Source organism: Hyla sarda, chromosome 3 (genome assembly GCF_029499605.1).
Source record: "Hyla sarda isolate aHylSar1 chromosome 3, aHylSar1.hap1, whole genome shotgun sequence".
NCBI lineage: Eukaryota > Metazoa > Chordata > Amphibia > Anura > Hylidae > Hyla > Hyla sarda.
The window spans coordinates 197,876,619-197,903,882 of record NC_079191.1 but is presented as its reverse complement, the minus strand read 5'-3'; the positions used below and the strand labels follow the sequence as shown (position 1 = coordinate 197,903,882).

The 27,264-nt window shown below is 43.6% G+C and overlaps 1 protein-coding gene across 1 annotated transcript in view; it reads left to right on the top strand.

Annotated features, from left to right (window-relative positions):
- LMBRD1 (LMBR1 domain containing 1) overlaps positions 1-27,264 on the top strand; it is a gene marked incomplete in the record, with an annotated part of 250,015 nt that overhangs the window by 166,251 nt on the left and 56,500 nt on the right. The window contains 1 exon segment of the mRNA XM_056565826.1: positions 4,682-4,745. Coding sequence (XP_056421801.1) covers positions 4,682-4,745 — 64 coding nt within the window.

Genomic DNA, 27,264 nt, shown 5'->3' with positions numbered 1-27,264 from the left:
TGTATGTGAAGTCATTAGAAGTGGATGAGACTTCGATAATTTTTTGGGGTGAATTTGTGGTTTTGCATTCCATACTGGACCCGCATCTGTGAAAACCTTTAGTTTGTCGCCACGTGGTTTACATATGTCAGATGGATGGTTGTTTGATGGTAGGAGCGAGTTGAATACCTAAATTTGGGGCTTTTGTGTATACGATGGGTGGGTGTGAGGTGATATCTTGCCCGATGATTCGATCATTACATAGAAAGTGCCAATTCTTTTTGATAATTTTAATTTTTTTGTGATCTGTGTTAAATGGTAAAATTATTTAGGGATCACCGTTAGTAGTAGTTGGGTCAACTGATTTAGGAATAAAAAATTATCTATCTATAGTGCAGGGTTTTTTTTTTTCTAAAGATTTTTCTAAAATGTTTTTAGGGTAATTTTTATTCGGGAATTTCTCCATGAGGGCTTGGGCTGCTTCTTCAAATTTAGTGTTTTAGTGTGCAAATTCTCTTTAATCTTCGATATTGTCCCATTGGGACATTTAAAAGCTTATCTGGGTAGATGGAAACTGTTTTATAAAGAATAAAACTATTTTTTGCAACTGGCTTGTGATATGTGCTACAGATAAGATTGGGGGAGTCTATAGTGATTAAAATATCTAAAAATTCTAAAATGCCAGTGCTGATGTGGGGTGTGAAACTGAGATTCCGATCATTTAGTATTAATTTCCTGGATAAAAGTATCTTAAATTTCTCTGGTTCCTTTCCAAATATAAACAAAATTGTCTATGTATCGACGCCATAGTACGAGGTCCATGCCTATCCTGGGGGTTATGGTTGGTTCACTTAATTTTAATTCTATTTTCTGCATCATATAATAAATTGTCTTTATCTGGATCCTACTTCCTCTCATCTTTTCCTTCTCCCAATGTACCTTTGAGGACTGCTTTACTTTAATTCCATTACCTCCATACATTTTGGCCTTTCTTGGGTGAAGGCAACACCGTTAACCTTAGGTACATCTTTTTGCAATTCTAAGTAAGCTAATTTTACCATTTAACACAGATCACAAAAAGATTGAAATGATCATCAAAACGAATTGGCACTTTCTACTTAATGATAGAATTATCGGGCAAGATATCCCCTCACACCCACCCATCGTATACACAAAAGTCCCAAATGTTGGTATTCAAAGTGCTCCTACCATCAAACAACCATCCAGCTCACATACATCAACCACATGGATACAAAATAAAGGTTTTCACAGATGCGGGTCCTGTATGGGATGCAAAACCACAAATTCCCCCCCAAAATTATCGAAGTCTCATCCACTTCTAATGACTTCACATACAAAATATCTGAATGCCTCACCTGCCATAGCAAAGGTGTAATATATTTGATTCAATGTACATGCGGCAAACAATCTATAGGCCGCATGAAAAGACAACTGAAAACCCGCATCTATGAACACATTAACAACATAAAAAAGGATTAAAATCCCCCCCCCCCATCTTTACACTTCAGTGAGCACCATAATCAAAATCCAACAGATTTCCTTTTCGTAGCCATCCAAAGTGTAAAAAATATGTTGGAGAGGCGGTGATTACATCACTCGCATGTCTAAGGCCGAATCAAGGAAGATCTTTGAGTTCGATTCATTAGTACCAAGAGGACTCAACGCAGAACTCGAGATCTTTGAATTTCTCTAATAACTCCTCCTCGTGGTTTTGCTCCGTTCCATGGCCCGTCACTAGCCATGGAACTGGCCGTGTATCAACGTAATGACGGTCCCTGGGACCTAGCCCACCCAAGTACAATCTACGGACATCTCAGGAATCCATTGTTTAGAAGCTCAAGTTACTCATATATGTCCAATTCTTCTTTCCATCCCTCCCCTAACATTTTTTTATTTTATTTTTTCCACCCATCTTTATTTTTTTACATTTTATTTTAATTTTTACATTTTTTCTCAATTTCTACTAATTTTATCACACACATCCTTTTCACATCCATCCCCATATCCTTTTCCATTCTTTCCTTTTCTATTTTTCTCTCTGGATCCAGCCATTCTGTTACATCCCATTCCCATGTTTGCCTCCATTTTTTTCAAATCACCATAGACCGCATCATCACCTTTGAACTATAAAGCATACTATCCCCATTCATCCACCATTATTATCCTGCTACTGAAGAAAAGGCCCACGGCCTTGAAGCGCGTCTAGCATAATTACCTATTCACCCTTACCTTTCTACCAACTGGAGAACCCCTTTTGCACACTTGCAACAGCTGGATGCCCCGTATTTGGGGACCACCACTGCTCGCGTGCTCCTAGCGCATTAAGCTCAGGACTCATCCTTCTCTCCACACCATTCACCACGGCGATCACCTACCCTAAGGCTGGACGCTGCAGACGGGTATCAAGTATAAGTGCCGGCCACCTCCGTGCCAGCCCGGACTTCAGATTCTCCTACACCCCAACGGCCGGTGAGTGGTGCCGTGCACCAACCCTCATCCTCCTATACCCTAACGAACATAAGAACGGAATTTGTGCCTGATACAATACCTCTACCTCAGCATCCTAATTGTTAAACTGTTGCACTTCGCTACCAATGAATCTTTAATTTCACTACTGTGCACTATACCACCACTGAAATATCACTGTTGAACATTTCTATATTATTTGAACCAGGTCACCAACAAACTATCATAACATCTAGCGCAACCTATTTTATTCTATTTTATACCATCCAGCCGTTTTCTTCTCAGTTGGTATACCCATTCCAGACTGTTTTTGCATATATTTTATTATTATATATTTCTCATTTTACTCAATACTATTGTGTATTTACCCTTTTAACCCCTCCGCCTGATGCTAGGGCCCTGCTAAGGCGACAGGAGGTTCACTTAATTTTAATTTATTTTCTGCATCATGCAATAAATTGTCTTTATCTGGATCCTACTTCCTCTCATCTTTTCCTTCTCCCAATGTACCTTTTGAGGACTGGTTTACTTTATTTCTAATATATGTTACTTTGTTATAAATTGGGTTTATCATTTGGTAACCACTTAAAAATGTAAAGATTACAGCATTTTTTTTTTTTTTTAGTTTTTCACCTTTTTTTCAAATTTTTATGTATTTATGTGTACCTTTTTTCCACTCTGGATTAATTTGCTTCCCTATAATTGACTTCAAGGGTGTTTTTCAGTTTAATGTAAATAATTTCTTAATTGGTGTGTAATTTAAAAAAAAAAAAAAAAACTTTTTTTGTCTAAAACATTAGTTATCATTAGTTACATTAGTTACAAGATATCATTTTTGTATTTTTTTTTATTTTTTTTTAGTAAATGCAGTGTAACTATAACAACTGAATCTCTCGTAGGCACATTGCTTATTGGAAGAGGGAGAGCATGCCGATGTGAGAGTGATAAAATGTTTTAATTTAAAAAAATATATATACTTTTTATTTACTGACATGTTTTTGTCTCTCGGCTTAGTTTCTATTTTACCAGAGCATTTTAGCAAATGAAATCTGAGCACACTTTTTGTCAAACAGATTGGCCCAGATTTATCAATGTGTATTAGGAAATATTGAGGCTTTCTTCACACTACAGTGAAAACAATGGAGATTTATCAAAACCTGTGCAGAGTTGCCACCAGCAACTAATTAGATTCTTTATTTAATTATTTAAAAGACCTCTGAAAAATTAAAGAAGTCATCTGATTGGTTGCTATGGGCAACTGCTACACTTAAATGATAAACTGAGCATTCTACCCTCATGAAACCTATTTCAATTACACAGACGGCAAATAATCCAAATTTTAGTTACACTGTACATTTATGGTGAAAATAACACAAAAATTGATCTGTGACTAGGCTGTTTTCCAAAGATAGAACCAGCCTGATGTAGAATATTGTTTGTACTAGAGGGCCATGATTTAAAGGGTATTTATTTAATTGTTTTATTTTCATAATTATTACATAATTTTCTCTTAAATTGTCTTAAAATGCGCTCCATAATAGTCAATTATAATGAGAACACTTTTCCTCTGTCAACCCATTGAGGTTTAAAAAAAATATATAAAATCAGTCACCAAGTTCTTACTTTTCCAACAAGGATGTTGTGAATACCTTTACCAACAACAACAACCTTTTTTTATATTACAAATTGACATATATGAAATTCTGGGAATATAGTTGATGACATCAGTGAGAATGAGATTTTTAACCAGCATCCCCTCCTTCACAACTGATATGTGATGAAATTGTCCAATTTGTTAAAAATACCAAACTTCCCAGTATATGATGATAGGTATAATGCTGCCATTTATACATGGCTTTTGATTATTTAGTTGGTATCATTAGTATAGGTATCCATATTCATTGCCGAATTATAAGCCGGAGCCTATGTTAGAGAAATTCTCTGCGGAGTATAGTATACTTTTGTAGGCTGTTATATGGGAATTATTTATTAGGATGTTGGAGGTATGTATTGCTACTATTTTCAAAAAATTACTTGCTTACATATACAGTACGTGACTGGATAGTGTATATTGAAATGTCTATCTGCATTTTTTTGTGATCTAAAATAAAAAGTATGTTTTATAGGTTGATAATTCTGGTAATTGACCTCTTCAAATGATTCCAGTGAAGTAAAGAGAATTTTTTTTCTTAATAGCTGTATATTTTTCTTTCAGGGATATAGTATAGGAAACTCAACTAGTTCGGTCTCTGTAAACTGTGATGCCAATGCACCTGATGGTAAGTTTTATGGGGATTTTTTTCAAAGAATCTTTTTGGTTTGCCATTTTTGGGATTGTTTGTATATAGACCTTTTTCTATTTATTTATTTTTACATAAGAATCATATATTTTCTTAAAGTGTATCTGTCCAACATGTGAAGAGTTTTAATCTGTGGAGTTGTAAATGTTCAGACCTCCGTTGACCAACAAAGCGAGCTTGCTGTGCTGCACGCACTCCTCTCCCTGCTCTGTGTCACGTGTTTGAGACACGCTTCATAGACTTGCATGGTCCCGATCATCTGACACACAGCCAGGAAAGATCGCGCTGTGCACAATCATCTCCCTGCTCGTTCTCCTGATCGATGGAGGTCTGAACACTCAGGCCCCTGCCAATCAACACACTTGACATGTTGCTAGAACATGTCAAAAGTTTTTCCAAATTACAGTGCCCATTTAAGCCTGGCATAAACAAATTCTGTTGCTCAGGAAGCTGTGATATTGCCTGTTTACGTTTTTCCAGTAAAGACTGTTTCTAAGAAAAAATACATTTCTATGCATAGCACTGAACAGTATTAGCAATCTAAGTGACTATAAATAGTCCCCTATGGGGACATAAGTGTAAAAAATAAAAAATAAATAAACATATTTGGTATAGTGTAAATGTCCGAACTATCAAAATATACTGTTAATGATCCCGTACGATGAACGGCGTAAACGTAAAAATAGTCAAAAATTGCTGCTTTTTTTGTCACATCATATTCCAAAAAAATTCATTAAAAAATTCATAAAAAATGTATTAAGTTTTAAATTCGCAAATGTGGTATCAATAAAAAGTACACCACGGTGCAAAAAATTTGCCCTCATAACGCCACTTATACGGAAAAATGAAAAGTTATAGGTCATCAAAATAGAGGGATTTTTATTGTACTAATTTGGTTAAAATGTTTAAGATTTTTTTTAAGCGGTTCAATAATAGAAAAGTACCGTATTTATCGGGGTATACCACGAACCGGCCTATAACACGCACCCTCATTTTACTAAGGATAGTTGGGTAAAAAAAGTTTTTTACCCAAATATCCTTGGTAAAATGAGGGTGCGTGTGTGTGCGCATATACCCCGATACACCCCCAGGAAAGGCAGGGGGAGAGAGGCCGTCGCTGCCCGCTTCTCCCCCTGCCTTTCCTGGGGTCTAGAGCCCTGCTGCTGCCGCTTCTCTCCTGCTGGCTATCGGCGCTGCTGCCCGTTCTCTCCCCCTGACTATCGGTGCAGGCGCCCCATTGACGGCGCCGATAGCCAGGGGGAGAGAAGCGGGGCCGGCAATGGGGCAGCGGCACCGATAGCCAGGGGGAGAGAAGGGGCAGCGGCACCCATTGCCGGCGCCACTGCCCCGTTGCCTCCTGCATCCCCGTTTGTGTAATTACCTGTTGCCGGGGTCGGGTCCGCGCTGCTTCAGGCCTCCGGTCGGCGTCCCCTGCGTCGTTGCTATGCACTGCACGGTGCGGCGCAATAACGAGTGATGTCATTGTGCAGTGCATAGCAATGACACATGGGACGCACACCAGAGGCCTGAAGCAGCGTGGACCCGACAACAGGTAATTACACAACTGGGGATGGGGGAGGCAACGGGAGAGGCAAAGGGTGCCGGTGCCCCTTCTCTCCCCCTGTCGGTGCCGCTGCCCCATTGCCGGCGCCGCTTCTCTCCCCCTGGCTATCGGTGCCGGCAATGGGGCAGCGGCACCCATAGCCAGGGGGAGAGGACGGGCAGCAGCACCGATAGCCAGGGGGAGAGAAGCGGCGGCAGCAGGGCTCTAGACCCCAGGACCGGCAGGTTCAGAGAAGCCGGCAGCGAAGGCAGGTCTCTGCACCTGCAAAGCCGCTGCAGTTCATTGATTTAAAGCTCCCGCTTTAAATCATTGAACTGCAGCGGCTTATCGGCGTATAACACGCAGGTAAACTTTAGGCTAAAAATTTTTGCCTAAAAAGTGAGTGTTATACGCTGATAAAAATGGTATGTAATGATGGGCATCATTTTTATCGTATTGACTTGACCCACAGAATATAGAAAACATGTAATTTTTACCATAAATTGTACAGCTTGAAAACAAAACCTTCCAAAATTAGCAAAATTGCTGTTTTCTTTTCAATTTCCCCACACAAATAGTATTGGGGAAAAATAAGATTCCTTAAGGCCCAAATGGGCTGAGTCCTTAACCCTATAACCCCTTCCCTCTTTGTCGATTTTTTTTGCACTTATGATTTTTAGAAGAGGAGGAAAAATCTAAACTGTTTAAATTCTCCACCTAAGAATGCATGTGAGGGCTTGTTTTTTGCGCCAACAATTTTACTTTGTAACACCATTAATAATTTCACCACAAAATCTACGGTGAAACACGAAAAAAATGTTTACCGGCTTATACGCAGTGCAGTTTTCAGTAAAAATTGCACCTTATATTTATTCTGTCGCAAGGATACCAAATTTATATAGGTTTGATTTTATATTACTACTAAAAAAAAAAATACATGCACCAAAATTTATACGTTGAAAAAATTTCCTCTTCTGACCCCTATAACTTTATTTTTCCGTATAAGGGGCGGTATGAGGGCTCACTTTTGCGCTGTGATCTGAAGTTTTTATTGGTACCATTTTTGTTTTGAGCTGACTTTTTGATCACTTTTTTTTTTATGGGATAAGTGACCAAAAATAAGCTATTTTGGACTTTGGAATTTTTTTTACGTGTACAGCATTGACCGTGCGGTTTAATTAACAATATATTTTTATAGTTTGGACATTTACACATGCGGCAATACCACATATGTTTTTATTTACACAGGTTTTTTTTATTTTAAATGGGAAAAGGGGGTGATTCAAACGTTTATTAGGGAAGGGGTTAAATCACATAGGGGACTATAACATTGCACACACTGATTTCCTACACTGATCGGTGCCATGCAATAGCATGGCATTGATCAGTGTTATCGCCGCTTGGCTGCTCCTGCCTGGATCTCAGGCATGGAGCAGTCATTTGGTGATCGAACAACAAGGGGGAAGGTAGGGATCCTCCTTGCGTCCTGCAAGCTGTTTGGGACACTGCAGTTTCACCGTGGCGGACCCGAACAGCACCACTGAGCTAACCGGCAATGTTTACTTACGTTTTAGACGCGGCAATCAAGTCATACCTCGGGAGCCGCAAATGGACATTAATGAAAGTCCATTTGCGGCAAGGAGTTAAGGACGCAGGGTTTTTTCCGTTTTTGCACTTTCCTTTTTTCCACACCACCTTCTAAAAAATCTTTAAATTTTGCACCTACAGACTCATTTGAGGGCTTATTTTTTTGCACCACCAATTGTACTTTGTAATTACATCAATAATTTTACTGCAAAATTAACTGCAAAACCAGAAAAATTTGTGGGGCAAAATGGAAAGAAACAAAACGCCATTTTGTAAATTTTTGGGTCTTCCGATTCTACGCAGTGCACTTTTTAGTAAAAAATGACACCATATCTTTATTCTGTAGGTCCATATGGTTACACGGATACCTAATTTATGTAGGTTTGATTTTGTTTTACTATTGAATTTTTTTTTTTTTTTAAATACATGCACCAAAATTAGTATGTGTAAAATTGTCATCTTCTGACCCCTATAACTTTATTTTTCCCATATACAGGGATGTATACAGGGCTCATTTCTTGCGCAGTGATCTGACCATTTTTGTTGGGACTTTTTGATCGCTTTTTATACATTTTTTTTTAATGGTATACATAGTGACCAAAAATACGCAATTTTGGACTTTGGCATATTTTTACGTGTACGCCATTAACCGTGCAGTTATAGTTCAGACATTTATGCACGTGGTGATACCCCATATATTTATTTTCATTTTTGTTCACCTATGTTCTATTTTTTTTTTTTTTTTATGGGAAAAGGGGGGTGATTTAAACTTATATTACTGAAGGGGTTAATTCACATTTCACTTTTTTATATTACATGCAATCCTTGGATTGCATACCATGTTTAATGCTCTGCCATTGTATAGCATTGATCAGTGTTATCGGTGCTCGATTGCTCCAGCCTGAATCTCAGGCATGGAGCAGCAGAGTGATGATCAGACAGTGGGAAGCAAGGTAAGAAGCCTCCTGCTGTCCTCTTAGCTGTACGGGATGCTACGATTTCACAGCGGCGGTCCGGAACAGCCCACTGAGCTAACTAAAGGGTTAATACCGGACATCAGCCTGATCTGCGATGTCCGGTATTTGCCGCAGTCCTGGTTGCTGATAGCAACCGGGACCTGCCAGTATGAAGTGCGCTAAGCTCCTGGACGAGAACGTAATTATACGTCCTTTGTCCTTAACCTCTTAAGGACCAGGACGTACAGGGACGTCCCCGCACCCTGGGCTTTAAGAACCCAGGACGTCCCCGTACGTCCTGGCGTTTTCCGGTCCCTGCCGCACGCCGGGCAGAGATCGGAAGCGGATGCCTGCTGAAATGCTTCAGCAGGCATCCAGGGCAAACGCCGAGGGGGGCCATGTAGGCCCCCCATGTCGGTGATCGTCGCAAATCGCAAGGGAAATCGCCCTTGCGATCTCCGGCGATACCGGGCTGATCGGGTCTCTGGAACCCGACCGCCCGGTAATTTTGCATGATCCCGGTTGTCACAGACAGCCAGGACCATGCTGAAGTATAGGAGCGAGGTGGCAAGCCTGACACCTCCTCCTATCACCTGTGAAAAAAGCCCCCCAAAATTTGTAATGCAATTTCTCCCGACTACGGAGATACCCCATATGTGGGCGCAAAGTGCTCTGGGGGCGCACAACAAGGCCCAGAAGGGAGAGTGCACCATGTACATTTGAGGTGATTTGCACACGGGTGGCTGATTGTTACAGCGGTTTTGACAAACGCAAAAAAAAAACACGTGACCCCTTTTCGGAAACTACACCCCTCACGGAATGTAACGAGGGGTGCAGTGAGAATTTACCCCCCACTGGTGTCTGACAGATCTTTGGAACAGTGGGCTGTGCAAATAAAACATTTTGTACAGCCCACTGTTCCAAAGATCTGACAGACACCAGTGGGGGGTAAATGCTCACTGTACCTCTTGTTGCGTTCCTCAAGGGGTCTAGTTTCCAAAATGGTATGCCATGTGGGGGTTATTTTGCTGTCCTGGCACCATAGGGGCTTCCTAAATGCGACATGCCCCCGAGCAAAATTTGCTCTCAAAAAGCCAAATATGACTCCTTCTCTTCTGAGCATTGTAGTTCGCCCGTAGTGCACTTCAGGTCAACTTATGGGGTACCTCCATACTCAGAAGAGATGGGGTTACAAATTTTGGGGGGTATTTTCTGCTATTAACCCTAGCAAAAATGTGAAATTTGGGGGGAAACACACATTTTAGTGAAATTTTTAAATTGTTTTACATATGCAAATGTTGTGAAACACCTGTGGGCGATTAAGGCTCACTTTATTCCTTGTTACGTTCCTCAAGGGGTCTAGTTTCCAAAATGGTATGCCATGTGTTTTTTTTTTTTTTTTTTTGCTGTTCTGGCACCATAGGGGCTTCCTAAATGCAACATGCCCCCCAAAAACCATTTCAGAAAAACGTACTCTCCAAAATCCCCTTGTCGCTCCTTCTCTTCTGAGCCCTCTACTGCGCCGGCCGAACACTTTACATAGACATATGAGGTATGTGCTTACTCGAGAGAAATTGGGCTACAAATATAAGTATAAATTTTCTCCTTTTACCCTTGTAAAAATTCAAAAATTGGGTCTACAAGAACATGCGAGTGAAAAAATGAAGATTGTGAATTTTTTCCTTCACTTTGCTGCTATTCCTGTGAAACACCTAAAGGGTTAAAACGCTGACTGAATGTAATTTTGAATACTTTGGGGGGTGCAGTTTTTATAATGAGGTCTTTTGTGGGGTATTTCTAAGATGAAGACCCTTCAAATCCACTTCAAACCTGAACTAGTTCCTGAAAAATTGTGAGTTTGGAAATTAGTTAGCTTCAGAGTTAGAAAAATGCAAAATTTTAAAAATTTTCATCAAATTTTGGGGATTTTTCACCAAGAAAGGATACAAGTTACCATAAAATTTTACCACTATGTTAAAGTAGAATGTCACGAAAAAACAATCTCGGAATCAGAATGATGACTAAAAGCATCCCAGAGTTATTAATGTTTAAAGCGACAGTGGTCAGTTGTTAAAAAAATGGCCGGGTCCTAAGGTGTAAAATGGCTGGGTTCTTAAAGGGTTAAAGGGGTATTCTGCCCCTAGACATCTTATCCCCTATCCAAAGGATAGGGGATAAGATGTCAGATCGCCGCGGTCCCGCTGCTGGGGACCCCTGGGATCCCCGCTGCGGCACCGCTCTATCATTACAGCACAGAGCGAGTTCGCTCTGCACGTAAGGATGGGCAGTACAGGGGCCGGAGCATCGTTACATCATGGCTCCGCCCCTCGTGATGTCACGGCCCGCCCCTTTCAATACAAGTCTTTGTGAAGGGGCGTGGCGGTCGTCATGCCCCCTCCCATAGACTTGCATTAAGGGGACGGGCCGTGATGTCACAAGGGGCGGCGCCATGACGTCACGCTCCTCCGTCCCCGTATCGCCCGTCATTACGCACAGAGCGAACTCGCTCTGTGCTGTAATGATAGCGCTGTGCCGCAGCGGGGATCCCAGGGGTCCCCAGCAGCGGGACCGCGGCGATCTGACATCTTATCCCCTATCCTTTGGATAGGGGGATAAGATGTCTAGGGGCGGAGTAACCCTTTAAGGGTTGAGTCTTCTACTACTTTACACTGCTGTATTGAACCTGGTCTAAAAAGACATTTCAAATTAAAATCTGATAAACAAGTTCTCTGTTAAAATAAAAAAATATGTATCGGTATATACCTGAGCAATGAGTGCCTGATATTGGCAGCCCTGACAGGAAATACCTCACGGCTGCCAGACCTGAATCTTTGGGATTGATGTGTATATAAGGCTTCCACGTCAACTGATGCTAACCAGGAGTCCTCGTTAAATACAATTCCCTTCAGCCTTCAAAATAAATTAATATCTTGTGTATGAGTTTAAGTTTGTGACAAAGGATCTCAATAGCTGATCTACATAAATCCTGGCGTTCTGAGAAATTCTACCCAACCCAGAGACAATGGGGGAGATTTATCAAAACCTGTCCAAAGGGAAAGTTGTTGAGTTGCCCATAGCAACCAATCGGATAGCTTCTTTCATTTTTTCACAGGCCTTTTAAAAAATAAAAGAAAGCTGATTAGTTGCTATGGACAGGTTTTGATCTCCCACAATACGTTGTTCCTTAAGGAGTGTACTACGTGATTCTTGGGAAGTGCATAGCGTGTGGCCTTGAAGTTCCCAACATAACATTCAGTGTGGTCCATGTGCCAAACATGTATTGTTCAGAATCCATCACATTGTCCCCTATGTCCAGAGGCATAATGACTATGGGCTTGTCCGGCTTCAGTGAGACAATGGCCTTCAGTTCAGGTACGTTACAATTGCTCCCTAAAGACTTGCCCACCAAAGTCTCACAGTCTCTTGACCAAATCTACAAAAATATTTATGCAAAAAATATCTGCAAGAGACTGTACTCTTTATTCTTTCATTGTGTGCATGGGCCAGTGCCCCTAATCCTCTTGCCTTTCATCAGATCAACAAACATGTCAACCCCTGGTAAAATGTCTTGCCTTCTTTTTCTCACCTGTATGTAAAACATGTTGATATCACAAACTCTATTAATGAAGTTGAATCATTTGGTTGGGACAAACAACAAAGAGTATCTGTGAAGGAAAACTCACTAACTGATTGTGATTGTGATGGATAAGGGTTCTCTCTGCCCTCTTTCCCTGAAAAAAAAAAGTGTCTTTATGGGTCTGTGTATGTACCTCTCTGACCTCTGTTATATTGTTAACCTAGATTACTAGAACAGCAGTGTTGTGGTTGTGTGACCCACTTGCCTCTGCAACCATAACCCAGGCAGCGCAGCTGGACTAGAAGTGAGGTTACACTCTTTGCCGATGCGTGTTCCATTGGGGGGGGGAAGTAAAATTGTGTGACACACTAGAAACTTTGGCTGCATGCTTTATTTTGTGTATTTATTTCCAACACTCATGGGGACACACTTGGCTGTAAAATGAGAGCTGTATAGGATGCCATTGTGCCATACTTCTGGAACCATTGTTTACCAGGATTCTTTATACCTATCTCTGCAAGCTAGATTGTCATGACAACTATCCTACTGATCATTTTGAACTTAAGCTAAGTATATCGCTATTTGTCTTTATTATTGTCCGCTGTTCCTGGTTGCCGTGTTCCATACACTTTGAGCACTGGCTTGCTATACTTTATTCTCCCGTAATGAGTCCATACCAATTTGCTACTTTCATATGACTAAACCCAGAGTAGTTCTATATATATACGTGGCCTTAATTGCCTTGTGAGTCTGATTCAGAGTGTGAATACAGCCTAAATAAACAAATACAAATAGTATTCAAAAGGTTAATTGACTTTATATGTACATTTAAATGTGGACTATTTTGTTAAGATATTCAGTGAATGATGAAAGTTTTTACCTTTTCTATTTTTGCTTCCATTATGTCATTTAGGCGATTGTCCTTTTAAATGTGTTCTCTTACTGTTACGCCGAGCGCTTCGGGTCCCTGCTCCTCCCCGGAGCACTCGCGGTGTTCTTCTCCGTGCAGCGCCCCGGTCAGACCCGCTGACCGGGAGCGCTGCATTGTTATCACCGGCGGGGACGCGCCCTCCCGCGGGTCGCATCCCAATCACCTCACCTGCCCCGCTCTCCTGCTTGTCTGTCCCGGGATGCACGGCCCCGCTCTCTAGGGCATGCGCGCACCGTTAATTTGTGCCTGGCCCAATCAGTACCTACACCTGCAAAACCCACTTCCCCTTCCTGTCCTTGCCAGATCTTGTTGCCCTAGTGCCCTGAGAAAGAGTTTTTGTGTATCCCAAGCCTGTGTATCCAGACCCTTGCCGTTGCCCCTGACTACAACCATTGCTGCCTGCCCAGACCTTCTGCTACGTCCGACCTTGCTCTTGCCTTGTCCCTGTGTACCGCGCCTGTCTCAGCTGTCAGTGGGGTTGAGTCGCTATCGGGTGGAACGACCTGGGGGTTACCTGCCGCTGCAAGTCCATCCCGCTGTGCGGCGGGCTCTGGTGAAAACCAGTAACCCCTTAGATTCCGTTCCCCTGGTACGGCCCACGCCATCACCTCACTGACACAGAGGATCCACCTCCAGTGTCCTCTCTGCATACCAGTCCGGATCCTGATAGTAGATCCAGCCATGGATCCTGCTGAGGTCCCGCTGCCTAGTGGTCGCCCAGCAATCACAGCAGATCGCGCAACAAGGACAGCAGCTGACTCAACTGACCGTTATGCTGCAACAGCTTCTGCCGCAACTACAGCAACCATCTCCTCCGCAGCGAGTGGCTGCTCCCAGTTTCTGCCTGTCTCTTCCAGACAAGTTTGATGGGGACTCTAAACTGTGCCGTGGATTCTTGTCCCAGTGTTCCCTACACCTGGAGATGATGTCGGACCAATTCCCTACTGAACGGTCTAAGGTGGTATTAGTGGTCAGCCTCCTGTCTGGAAAGGCCTTGTCATGGGCCACACCACTTTGGGACCGCAACGATCCCGCCACTGCTACAATCCAGTCCTTCTTCTCTGAAGTACGTAGTGTTTTTGAGGATCCAGCCCGGGCTTCCTCAGCCGAGACTGCTTTGCTGAACCTTGTCCAAGGGAGTTCTTCTGTGGGCGAATACGCCATCCTGTTCCGCACCCTCGCTTCAGAGCTTTCCTGGAATAATGAGGCCCTCTGCGCGACCTTCAAGAAAGGCTTATCAAGTCACATCAAAGATGTCCTGGCCGCACGAGAAATTCCTGCTAACCTGTCTGAACTTATCCATTTGGCCACCCACATCGACATTCGTTTCTCGGAAAGACGCCAGGAGCTTCATCAGGAAAAGGAACTTGTTCACACCAGGCGGTTTTCCTCCCAGGGTTCTCTCCTCCAATGTCCTTTGCAATCTGTCCCTGTGCCTCCTACCGAGGAGGCTATGCAAGTGGATCGGTCTCGCCTGACCCAACAAAAGAGGACTCGCCGTAGGAATGAAAACCTGTGTCTATACTGTTCTAGTACCGAACATTTCCTAAAAGACTGTCCTATTCGTCCTCCGCGTCTGAGAAACGCACCTACTCACCTAGTCAACGTAGGAGTCTCGTTGCTAGGAGTGAATTCTACCTCTCCACGATTGACTTTACCTGTGCGGATTGCTATACCCGCTAATGCTACTTCCTTTTCCGCTGTGGCCTTCTTGGACTCGGGTTCATCAGGAAGTTTCATTGAAGCCTCCCTAGTAAACAGATTCAACATTCCAGTTACCCGTCTCGTCAAGCCTCTCTTCATATCATCCGTCAATGGAGAGAGACTTGTCTGCACCGTGCGTTACCGCACTCAACCGCTACTCATGACTGTTGGAGTTCACCATCATGAACATATTGAATTTTTCGTGCTACCCAACTGCACTTCTGAAATTCTTCTGGGATTGCCCTGGCTCCAACATCATTCGCCTAGCCTCGACTGGGTCACCGGGGACATTAAGAGTTGGGGATCTTCTTGCTACAAGCGATGTCTCCACCCAGTTTCTTCCTGCCAAGTCTCCATTGCTACTCCTTTGCCAGGTCTTCCTAAAGCCTATCAGGACTTTTCGGACGTCTTTTGTAAAAAGCAGGCAGAGGTCTTACCACCACATAGACCCTATGACTGTCCTATCGACCTGCTCCCTGGCACCACACCGCCCCGTGGCAGGATTTGCCCTCTTTCTGCCCCGGAAACCCAAGCTATGTCCGAGTACATACAGGAAAACCTCAAAAGGTTTTATCTGGAAATCTTCTTCCCCGGCTGGAGCTGGATTTTTCTTTGTCTCTAAAAAAGATGGATCTCTCCGCCCTTGTATTGATTACTGCGGTCTCAATAAAATTACCGTAAAATATCACTATCCTCTGCCACTCATCTCCGAACTCTTCGACCGTCTGCGAGGTGCTAAGATTTTTACTAAGCTAGACCTAAGGGGCGCATATAACCTCATCCGTATTCGAGCAGACGATGAATGGAAGACCGCCTTCAATACCAGAAATGGCCACTTTGAATACCTAGTTATGCCATTTGGTCTATGCAACGCCCCAGCAGTCTTTCAGGACTTTGTTAATGAAATTTTTCGGCATATGCTGTACTCTTGTGTGGTAGTCTATCTTGACGACATCCTCATTTTCTCCTCCAACCTAGAGGAACATCGCCTTCATGTTCGTCAAGTGCTCCAGCGACTACGCCAAAATCTACTTTACGCCAAAATCGAGAAGTGTCTATTTGAACGCAGCAGTCTTCCCTTCTTGGGTTATATTGTGTCTGGACAAGGTCTTCAAATGGACCCTGATAAACTTTCTGCCGTAATGGATTGGCCTCGTCCCACTGGCCTGCGAGCAATCCAAAGATTTCTCGGTTTCGCAAATTACTACCGTCAATTCATTCCTCACTTCTCCACCATCGTTGCTCCTATTGTAGCACTGACTAAGAAAAATGCTAATCCGAAATCCTGGCCGCCTCAGGCAGAGGAAGCCTTTAACCACCTCAAAGCTTCCTTCTCCTCTGCTCCAGTCTTGTCCAGACCTGATCCTCAGAAGCCCTTCTTCCTCGAGGTTGACGCCTCCTCTGTTGGAGCCGGAGCTGTTCTCCTACAAAAATCCGCTAAAGGGAAAAATGTCACTTGCGGATTTTTCTCAAAAGCCTTTTCACCTCCAGAGAAAAATTATTCCATCGGAGACCGTGAACTGTTGGCTATTAAGTTGGCCCTTGAGGAGTGGAGACATCTTTTGGAAGGATCCCTTCACCCCATCACCATTTATACAGATCACAAAAATTTCTTATCTCCAATCCGCCCAGTGGCTAAATCCTCGCCAGGCTAGGTGGTCGTTGTTTTTTTTGCCCGTTTCAACTTTCTGATCCATTTTTGTCCCGCAGACAAGAATGTCAGAGCAGATGCTCTCTCGTACCACCGATGCCTCTTAAGCCGAGACCCTTCCTCAGCACATCATTCCTCCTGAGTGCCTGATCTCTTCCGCGCCTGCTTCTCTGGTACCTGTCCCTCCAGGAAAGACTTATGTTCCTCCCCGTCTTCACCTCCGGATCCTCAAATGGGGTCACTCCTCCCTTCTTGCTGGTCACGCTGGAATAAATTGATTGCCAGACACTATTGGTGGTCCTCCTTGGAAAAGGTTGTGACCGATTCCGTACGAGCCTGTACAGTATGTGCACGTGATAAGACCCCTCGTCAGAAGCCTTCAGGTCTTCTCCATCCGCTGCCGGTGCCTGAACAGTCTTGGTCTCACATAGCCATGGACTTCATCACCCATCTTCCTATATCCCATGGCAACACTGTCATCTGGGTGGTCGTTGATTGTTTTTCCAAAATGGCTCACTTTATTCCGCTTCCAGGCCTTCCTTCTGCGCCACAGTTAGCGAAGCAATTTTTTCTGCAGATTTTTTGTCTTCACTGGCTTCCCACGCATATCGTCTCGGATAGAGGCGTTCAGTTTGTGTCTAAATTTTGTAGAGCTCTCTATAATCAATTAAAGATCAAATTAAATTTCTCATCATCCTATCACCCCCAATCCAATGGACAAGTGGAGAGAGTAAACCAGATTCTTGGTAACTACTTGCGACATTTTGTCTCCTCCCGCCAAGATGATTGGGTCGACCTTCTGCCCTGGGCTGAATTCTCGTACAATTTCAAAAATTCCGAGTCTTCCGCCAAATCCCCATTTTTTGTGGTGTACGGCCGTCACCCTCTGCCCCCCCCCCCTCCCCATTCCCACTTCTTCTGGACTTCCTGCCGTGGATGAAGTAACCCGGGACTTCTCCGCTATCTGGAAGGAGACTCTAAAGTCGCTCCTACTGGCCTTGTCTCGAATGAAGAGACATGCAGATAAAAAGAGAAGAATTCCTCCTGTCTTTCGCCCTGGGGACAAAGTGGGGCTTTCTGCCAAATACATACGCTTTCGTGTCCCTAGCTAGAAGTTGGGTCCTCACTACCTCGGCCGTTTTCAAATCAAGAATCAAATTAATTCTGTCTCTTACAAGCTTCATCTTCCCTCTTCTCTTCGCATTCCTAACTCTTTCCATGTGTCTCTTCTCAAACCTCTTGTGCTTAACCGCTTTTCTCCCAAGGTTACTCTTACTGCTCCTGTTTCTGGCTCCTCTGATGTCTTCACTGTCAAAGAGATTCTTGCCTCCAAGATCGTCCGAGGTAAAAGATTTTTTTTAATTGATTGGGAGAATTGTGGCCCTGAAGAGAGGTCCTGGGAACCTGAGGTCAACATTTTGGACAAGAAACATGTCCGCAGATTCCTGGGCTCCAAAAAGAGGGGGAGACCAAAGAGGGGGGTACTGTTATGCCGAGCGCTCCGGGTCCCTGCTCCTCCCCGGAGCGCTCGCGGCGTTCTGCATGCAGCGCCCCCGGTCAGACCCCCTGACCGGGAGCGCTGCACTATTATGACCGGCGGGGATGCGATCCGCGTAGCGGGACGCGCCCGCCCGCGGGTTGCATCCCAATGACCTCACCTGCCCTGTCCTCCTGCTGTTCTGTTCCGGCGCGCGCGGCCCCGCTCTCTAGGGCGCGCGCGCTGGCCAGTGCACCGTTAATTTGTGCCTGGCCCAATCAGTACCTACACCTGCAAAACATATAAAAACCCACTTCCCCTTCCTGTCCTTGCCAGATCTTGTTGCCCTAGTGCCCTGAGAAAGCGTTTTTGTGTATCCAGACCCTTGCCGTTGCCCCTGACTATGAACCATTGCTGCCTGCCCAGACCTTCTGCTATGTCCGACCTTGCTCTTGCCTTGTCCCTGTGTACCGCGCCTGTCTCAGCTGTCAGTGGGGTTGAGTCGCTATCGGGTGGAACGACCTGGGGGTTACCTGCCGCTGCAAGTCCATCCCGCTTTGCGGCGGGCTCTGGTGAAAACCAGTAACCCCTTAGATTCCGTTCCCTGGTACGGCCCACGCCATCACCTCACTGACACAGAGGATCCACCTCCAGTGTCCTCTCTGCATACCAGTCCGGATCCTGACACTTTAATCACAGTGGTATTGTTTTATGCTGCTCACCTTTTGACCCTTAAAAATTTCTGTTCATCCTGTTATAAACCCCTTACCTTCTCTGAAGTACACGTTGGGCATGAATCTGCTCCATGCTTAGATCTTTATTAAAACACACTCAATGCAACATTAAGGCTAGGTTCAGACTACGGAATTTCCGCCTGCAATTCTGCTCTGAAATTGCAGGCAGAAATTCTGCTGACTAAAATGTATAGTATAGTGAATGTGTTTTCCTTTCACAAATTCTGCTTCAAAAATTCGGAATGGAAAATCTTCTTGAAAAATTTCCATCTGAAGAATGGTGGTGCTCTTTCTAAAATACTCATGGAACACAATGCAGTCTATTGGGGACTGCAATGTCCGTGCAGTCCTAGCACTGACTGATTCAGTCGGCACTGGCCACACTCGGAATCTCCGGGCGGAAATTTTCCTTCTGGAGATTTCGCAGTGTGAACCTAGCCTAACAATAAGAATTTATAAAACTTGAGGTGAAGGTAATTGAGCACGGAGGAGGTATAACATTGATTAATAAATCTATAGTTGAAAATATATATAATGTATTTAGTTTGGTTCCAGCTATAATAGGGTTAGCGACTCTAGTTGGGTTAGAGTTTTCTAGTCTGATACACAGGCGCATTTTTGCTGTTTAAGGGGCGGTAGACGCAGTGATTTGTTATTTGTTCATTACCTATGCTGTATAGCTTTCGTACCTTTTAAACTACTAAAACAGGACAGCAGTGAAGAAGCATTTAAAAAGCTATAGAGAAAAATTTAAAATATGTAAAATAAAAAATAAAAAAAACAGATAAGAGCCGCAAAAATAGAGACAGAAAGAGACTCATTGCCAAAGAGAGTAAAACTAACCCCAAAATGTTCTTTAACAATAAATAGCAAAAAGATCAACAATGAGTAGACCTATCAGATTGAGGTTGGGGAAGATAGACAGGCAATCTAACGTATACCTGGGGAGGTAAGTTACCTGCCCAGGTGTTATTACTGTCATTGGATATTCCAATAATGTTGGCAATTGGGTAGGTGAACTGCCAATCTTATTGGTAGTTCCCCATTGGATGTTAAAACACAGGAAGGGGCTGTGATCTTGGTAAGGGAGGTTATATTAACCCTCTACGCAGCGTCTTACAGCCATTGTTCCCTAACCTCTGAAGACGTCACTTTGGTGGCGAAACATGTTAGGAGGGACAGTGTGATAATATTTTAAATATCAGGATAGCACCCTTAATCAGCACATTCTGCAGATGTGCTGAGTAGATCCTACAAATCCAGTTGATCCTTAGGGACAACAAGTTACATTAATACATGTGGTGCTTAAAATGCTGTTTTTTTTTAAATCACCTACAGCTCTGATCATTCACTTTATTGTTAAACTATTTAATAAAACTTAAACTTTTATTTTCAAAGTGAGGGATAAAAAGGGGACTTTTTGCTCAGTCCTTTTGGGCTGAGTTGAGGTTAATAATTAAACATATGTTTAGTCCACCCCTCACTAGGGTCTTTGATCCTTGTGATCATTAATTTTGAGTGCTCCCTGATGACACGTGTCTCGGGAACCGCCCAGTTTAGAAGCAAATCCCCATAGCAAACCTCTTCTAAACAGGGTGTTTCCCGAGACACGTGTCATCAGAGAACACTTAGACAGAAAAGAACAACCTTAACTTCAGAAGCTCATAAGTACTGAAAGGATTAAGATTTTTTAATAGAAGTAATTTACAAATCTGTTTTAACTTTCTGGAGCCAGTTGATATATAAAAAAACAAGTTTTTTCCTGGATAACCCCTTTAACATGCATGTGATCAGTGTTATTGGCGCTTGACTGCTCCTGCCTGTATCTCAGGCACGGAGAAGTCATTAGCCGATTGGACACCGAGGAGGCAGGTAAGGTCCCACCCGGTGTCCTGTAAGCTGTTCGGAATGCCACGATTTCACTGCGGCGGTCCCGAACAGCCCGACTGAGCAGCCGGGATAGTTTCACTTTCGTTTAGACGCGGCGGTCAGCTTTGATCGCCTCGTCTGAAGGGTTAATACAGGGCATCACCGCAATAGTTGATGTCCTGTATTAGCCGCGGGAGCCGGTGGCGGACGTAAATTTACGTCCTTCGCCGTTAAGGAGTTAAAAAATCGTAATCTTTTCAGTACTTATGAGCTGCTGAATACTACAGAGGAAATTCTTTTCTTTTTGGAACACAGAGCTCTCTGCTGAATCACGAGCACAGTGCTCTCTGCTGACATCTCTGTCCATTTTAAGAACTGTCCATAGCAGGAGAAAATCCCCATAGCAAAAATATGCTGCTCTGGACAGTTCCTAAAATGGACAGAGATGTCAACAGAGAGCACTGTGCTCGTGATGTCAGCAGAAAGCACGATGTTCCAAAAAGAAAATAATTTCCTCTGTAGTATTCAGCAGCTAATAATCACTGGAAGGATTAACATTTAATAGAAGTGATTTACAAGTCTGTAACTTTCTGGCACCAGTTGATTTAAAAAAAAAAAAAATTCCATAGGAGTTACCCCTTTAATGTTGTCAGTGAAGACTGATTTTTACCATGTTTTCAAATATTTGTGTATAAAGGATAGATAAAACTGTGACTTGAATACTGCCTGGCTTTCTGGTGCCATCACCCACATCAATTTCAATGTGACCTTCAAATTAAGACCTTATTAGTCTAAGACCACTTGCTTCCTAGCATCACATTGCATTACAGTCCTTTTCCATCAACAATGTTTATATAGTATAATATACCGTATTTATCGGGGTATACCACGCACCGGCCTATAACACGCACCCTCATTTTACCAAGGATATTTGGGTAAAAAAAGTTTTTTACCCAAATATCCATGAAAAAATGAGGGTGCATGTGTGCGCGTGTATACCCCGATATACCCCCAGGAAAGGCAGGGAGAGAGAGGCCGTCGCTGCCCGCTTCTCTCCCCCTGCCTTTCCTGGGGTCTAGAGCGCTGCTGTCGGCCCTTTTCACCCCCTGGTTATCGGCGCCGCTGCCCGTTCTGTCCCCCTGACTATCGGTGCCGGCGCCGATAGCCAGGGGGAGAGAAGCGGCGCCGACAGCCAGGGGGAGAGAAGGGGCAGCGGCACCCATTGCAGGCGCCGCTGCCCCGTTGCCTCCCCCCATCCCCGGTGGCATAATTACCTGAGTCCGGTCCGCGCTGCTCCAGGCCTCCGTCGTGCGTCCCCAGCGTCGTTGCTATGCACGGCGCTCTGACGTCATGCGCCGCGCCGTTCAGCGCATAGCAATGACGCCGGGGACGGACGACGGAGGCCTGGAGCAGCGCGGACCGGACTCAGGTAATTATGCCACCGGGGATGGGGGGAGGCAACGGGGCAGCGGCGCCGGCAATGGGTGCCGCTGCCCCTTCTCTCCCCCTGGCTGTCGGCGCCGCTTCTCTCTCCCTGGCAATCGGCGCCGGCACCGATAGTCAGGGGGACAGAACGGGCAGCGGCGCCGATAACCAGGGGGTGGAAAGGCAGGGGGAGAGAAGCGGGCAGCGACGGCCTCTCTCCCCCTGCCTTTCCTGGGGGTGTATCGGCGTATAACACGCACACAGACTTTAGGCTAAAAATTTTAGCCTAAAAAGTGCGTGTTATACGCCGATAAATACGGTAGATGTTTTGGCGGGTGAGGGTACATGTAAATGTGTATCTGAGGGGGAAAATGGTAATAAAAGAGCAATACATATGTGTGTTTATGTAGGTGAATAAGCATGTCGGTTGCCTTTTTATTACATTTGACTTTTTATTTCAGTGCTAATAACCGTTTTTATTTATCAGTCTTAGTGATTGTGTGAGGCTTTAATTTTTCAAAATTATAATTTTTTTTGAGGCGTATGTATATTGTATTATAATTTGTTATGACCTGGAAGCGGATATAATTTTACTACAAATCATTTATATACTTTTAGTTTTTTATTACACTATGTGGAGTGGAGTGTAGGTTGCTATGTGGTTATTTTTTTCCCTACAATTTATTTTCCAAGGTATTTACTAAGGTTTCCCTACATTTTCCACTTTTCCTACATTTTTCCTTTTTATTTTTTTATTTTTTTTACACATGCTCTGATCTGCCTGGTTTCCCTCAGCTCAAATCCACCACATTTTACGTGGAAACCTTAGTAAATATGTTGGGTTTTTGTGAAAATGTCGGACATGCCCCTTTGCAGAGACCAAGCCCCATTTTCCCAGCAGCCACGCCCCTTTTTCGGGTTTTCTTAGCAAAATGGAGAGTTAGTCGGGGTTTTCTCAATTCTGGCGCAAAATCTGGTGCAGACAGAATTTCTGTTTCAATGCGACAGAATCTGGCGCAGAACCGGACAAAACATGTTGGGTTTACAATAGTGAATGAGGGCCTATAAGTATTAATACTAAAAGTATTAACTAACATTATTTTTCAAGTTTATGATTAAACATCTGCTTTTAAAGCTTTTACATATCTGATATCAGGAGTTATCACAGGCAAATCTCTAAATCATTAAGGGGAATTTATCATTGTGTAAATCAAATTTCTTTTACCCCAATCTGCCTTCACGTGTACTTCCAGCACTGCACTCTGTGTTACTGATGTGTTTTAAAGGAATCTCTACAATGACCTCCCTTGATTCAAATCCATGATACCAAAAATGTTTCACAAAGTATAAACTTTATTAGAAAAAATATCAATACAATACATGTAAAGCAAAATAAACCCACCAATAAAAACACATACTCAAAGGACAATTTAAAAGCATAATGGTGGGGGAACACAGACACCTGAAGTATGTAATGGTAAAATACACAAAATTAATCAAATATCAGATACACTCAAAATGAATACATGGAAGGTCACATAAATATACCGTACTACTTACGTAAGAAGCAGGGTGAAAGGTGTTTGGAGGAACATCTCCGTGTATTGGTAACATCCGTGGTGGGTCCTTAGGCTAGGTTTCCACTTGTTTTTTTAACGCCCAAAAAAAAAAAAAAAAACTGAAAAATTGCCACAGCTTTTTCCTGTGTTTTGGCAGTTTTTCTGGCGTGTTTTTTTTTTTGTTTGTTTTTTTTCTGGCATTTTTTCTGGCGTTTTTCCTGGTGTGTGAAACAGCCAATTTTGTCCCCTGTGGCAGTTTTCTCACTGCGTTCAGGGTACCACTCTGTGGATCGGAGGCTGAGCGCCCGGTCCACAGAGTATAAGGAGATGAGGAATGATGTATAGCATCACTACTCACCTCCCCCGGCCGTATAGTATACAGGGGTGCATAGTGTACACATGTATCCAATACAGGAGCTGGGAATCCTGTCACCAGACTGACAGGACTCCCTGCTCCTATAGCCCCTTTGTGCAGTATACAGAATATACAGCTATCTATAGATAGCTGTATATAGTGTATACAGAAGCAGACGTCCACTTACCTCCCTTGCTCCTGTCCCGGCCGGGTCCGTGTAGCTCCGCCCCCTAGTGATGACATCATTAGGGGGCTGAGCTACAAACGGGAGCCTGGCTAGTAAGGGTCTGAAGCTCTGTTCACATTGTCCATTTTGTATTATGTGAACAGACCCTTCTGGCAGTGTTCTCCAGGACAGGGAAACTCCAGCTGTTGCTAAGCTACAACTCCCAGCATGCCCAGACAGCCAAAGGCTGTCTGGGCATGCTGGGAGTTGTAGTTTTGCAACAATTGGAGGCTCCCTGTTTGGGAAGGCATTGCATTATGGGCGCTCTCCCAGGCGGACAGTGCCAAAAATGTTCTAACTAATTTTTTGTGTTTCTTTTTTTCTTCTCGTTTCAAATCCGTAGAGGATTATGGCGGATGAACTGGATTTTTTATTTTAATAAAAATGATTAACGAGGGCTGTGGGGGAGTGTGTTTTAAAATAAAATTTTCCAATGTGTCGTGTTTTTTTACAATTTAATTTTCAGGCTTAGTATTGGAAGCCGGTCTTATTGGCGGAATCCATTACTAAGCCAGGGCTTAGTGTTAGCCCGAAAAACAGCTATTGCTAACCCCCAATTATTACCCCGGTACCCACCGCCACAGGTGTTCCGGGAAGAGCCGGTACCAACAGGCCCAGAGTGTCAAAAATGGTGCTCCTGGGCTTAGGTGGTAACAGGCTGGCACTATTTAGGCTGTGGAGGACTAGTAACAATGGTCCTCGACCACCCTGGTTATGTCAGCCTGTTGCTGCTTGGTTGGTATCTGAGAATAAAAATATGGGGAACCCTATGCATTTTTTTAAATGTATTTATTTAAAAAAAATGCATAGCCAGGTACCAACCAAGCAGCAACAGCCTGACGTTACCAGCGTGGGCAAGGACCATTGTTACTGACCCTCCCCAGCCTTAATAACGCAAGCTTGTTACTGCCTAGGCCCAGGAGCGCCATTTTAGATGCTCCGGGCCTGTTGGTTCCGGCTCTTCCCGGCACCCCTGTGGTGGTGGGTATCGGGGAAAAAATTAGGGGTTAGCGCTAGCTGTTTTTGGGGTTAACGCTAAGCCCTGGCTTAGTAATGGATTCCGTCAATAAGACCGGCTTCCACTACTAAGCCTGAAAATTCTATTTTAAAAAACGACACATTGGAAAAATTATTTTATTTTAAAAAAAACACTCCCCACAGCCCTCATTAACCATTTTTTATTAAAAGGAAAAAAAGTCCAGTTCATCCGCCGTAATTCATCGAATTAGTCATTATCATCTGCAAACACTGATCTGAAATGAGGGAGAAAAAAAAACATTTTTAGCATTGTGCGCTGGGGAAAGCGCCCATATTGCAATGTCTTCCCAAACAGGGAGCCTCCAATTGTTGCAAAACTACAACTCCCAGCATGCCCAGACAGCCTTTGGCAACAGCTGGAGTCTCCCTATCTGGGAAGACACTGCCAGAAGGGTCTTTTCACATTATACAAAACGGACAATGTGAACATAGCCTCAGACCCTTAATAGCCTGGCTCCCGTCTGTAGCTCCACCCCCTAATTACGTAATCACTAGGGGGTGGAGCTACACAGACCCAGCCAGGACTGGAGGGAAGTAAGTGGACTTCGTCTTCTTTATACACTATATACAGCTATCTATAGATAGCTGTATATAGTGTATACCGCCCAAAGTGTTAACCTACACTGTTGAGCAGTGTAAGTTAACTCTCTCCTTGCTGGGCTGGCGCATAGCACACAGCTCAGCAAGGTGTTAAGTGAGCCAGCATTGTGTATACTGTATACATATTGCAGGCTCACTGTAAGTTCTTGCTGGGCAGTAGATATATGATGTGTATCTACTGCTCAGCATCAGCTGTTCTCCTGGCTTTGTAGCTATGAGCACAGCTGAGTCCCGACATTCACTTCAGGAGGATCGCAGCGGGTGTCAGGAGAAGTGACATCCGCTGTGATTTGTCCCTTACTGCAATTACTACTGCTCCCAACATGGAGCACATTCTGCTCCTTGCTGGGAGCTGTAGTATCTACATTAATAGACAGATCGCAGCACTCTTGACACCCACTGTGGTCCTCCTGTATAATGTATAGATGCCACCACTCTTCTATGGCCCCCTGCACTGATGTATATATACACCTATTCATATTGCCCACAGAGAGCTGTGATTGGCTGGAACCATCTGGCCAATCACAGCTCTCTGCAGGAAATATGAATAGGTGTGTCTATATACGGCAGTGCAGGGGACCATTGAAGAGTGGTCGGCCGTATCTATACCTTTATACAGGAGGATCACAACGGACCCCGGCGATCTTTCAATTAGCACAGGTACTACTATTCCCATCATGGAACAGTGTGTTCCAATGCTGAGAGTAGTAGTATTACCTTAAAAATAAAAATAAGGGAAAAACACACACACTACATTTTAATTATTGTCTGCTACATTTTTAGTGCCCTGCCCGCCCACATAAATTGATCCCTCTTTAAAAATTTAAAAAAATGTTGTTATAAAAAAGAGAAATTTAGTTAAATACTATTTTTTCCATCACTACTGTATCTTTATTATAATTTTTTTTTTAATGGTACCCTACAAAATTTTAATAAAAAAAGGTATCTCTACCACTTTTTTGGATTGCAAAAGTCCAAAAAAGAATAAAAACCGCCTGCATAAACGCCAGTTAAAACCCACATGGGTTTTTCTTGGCATTTTTTCACTACCATAGACTTCTATGGGAGGAAAACGCCAATATGTTCCCGAAAAAAACGCCAAAGTCTCAACGAGAGGTCCTTTTTAAAAAACTGCAAACGAGACCAAAAAGGATTAAAAAAAATGCCAAACTGAAAAATGCCAAGTGGATATGGCATTTTGCAGTTAACTATTGACTTGCAGCTAACATCTGGCCGCAGCGTTTATAAAAAAAAAAAAAAAAAGCC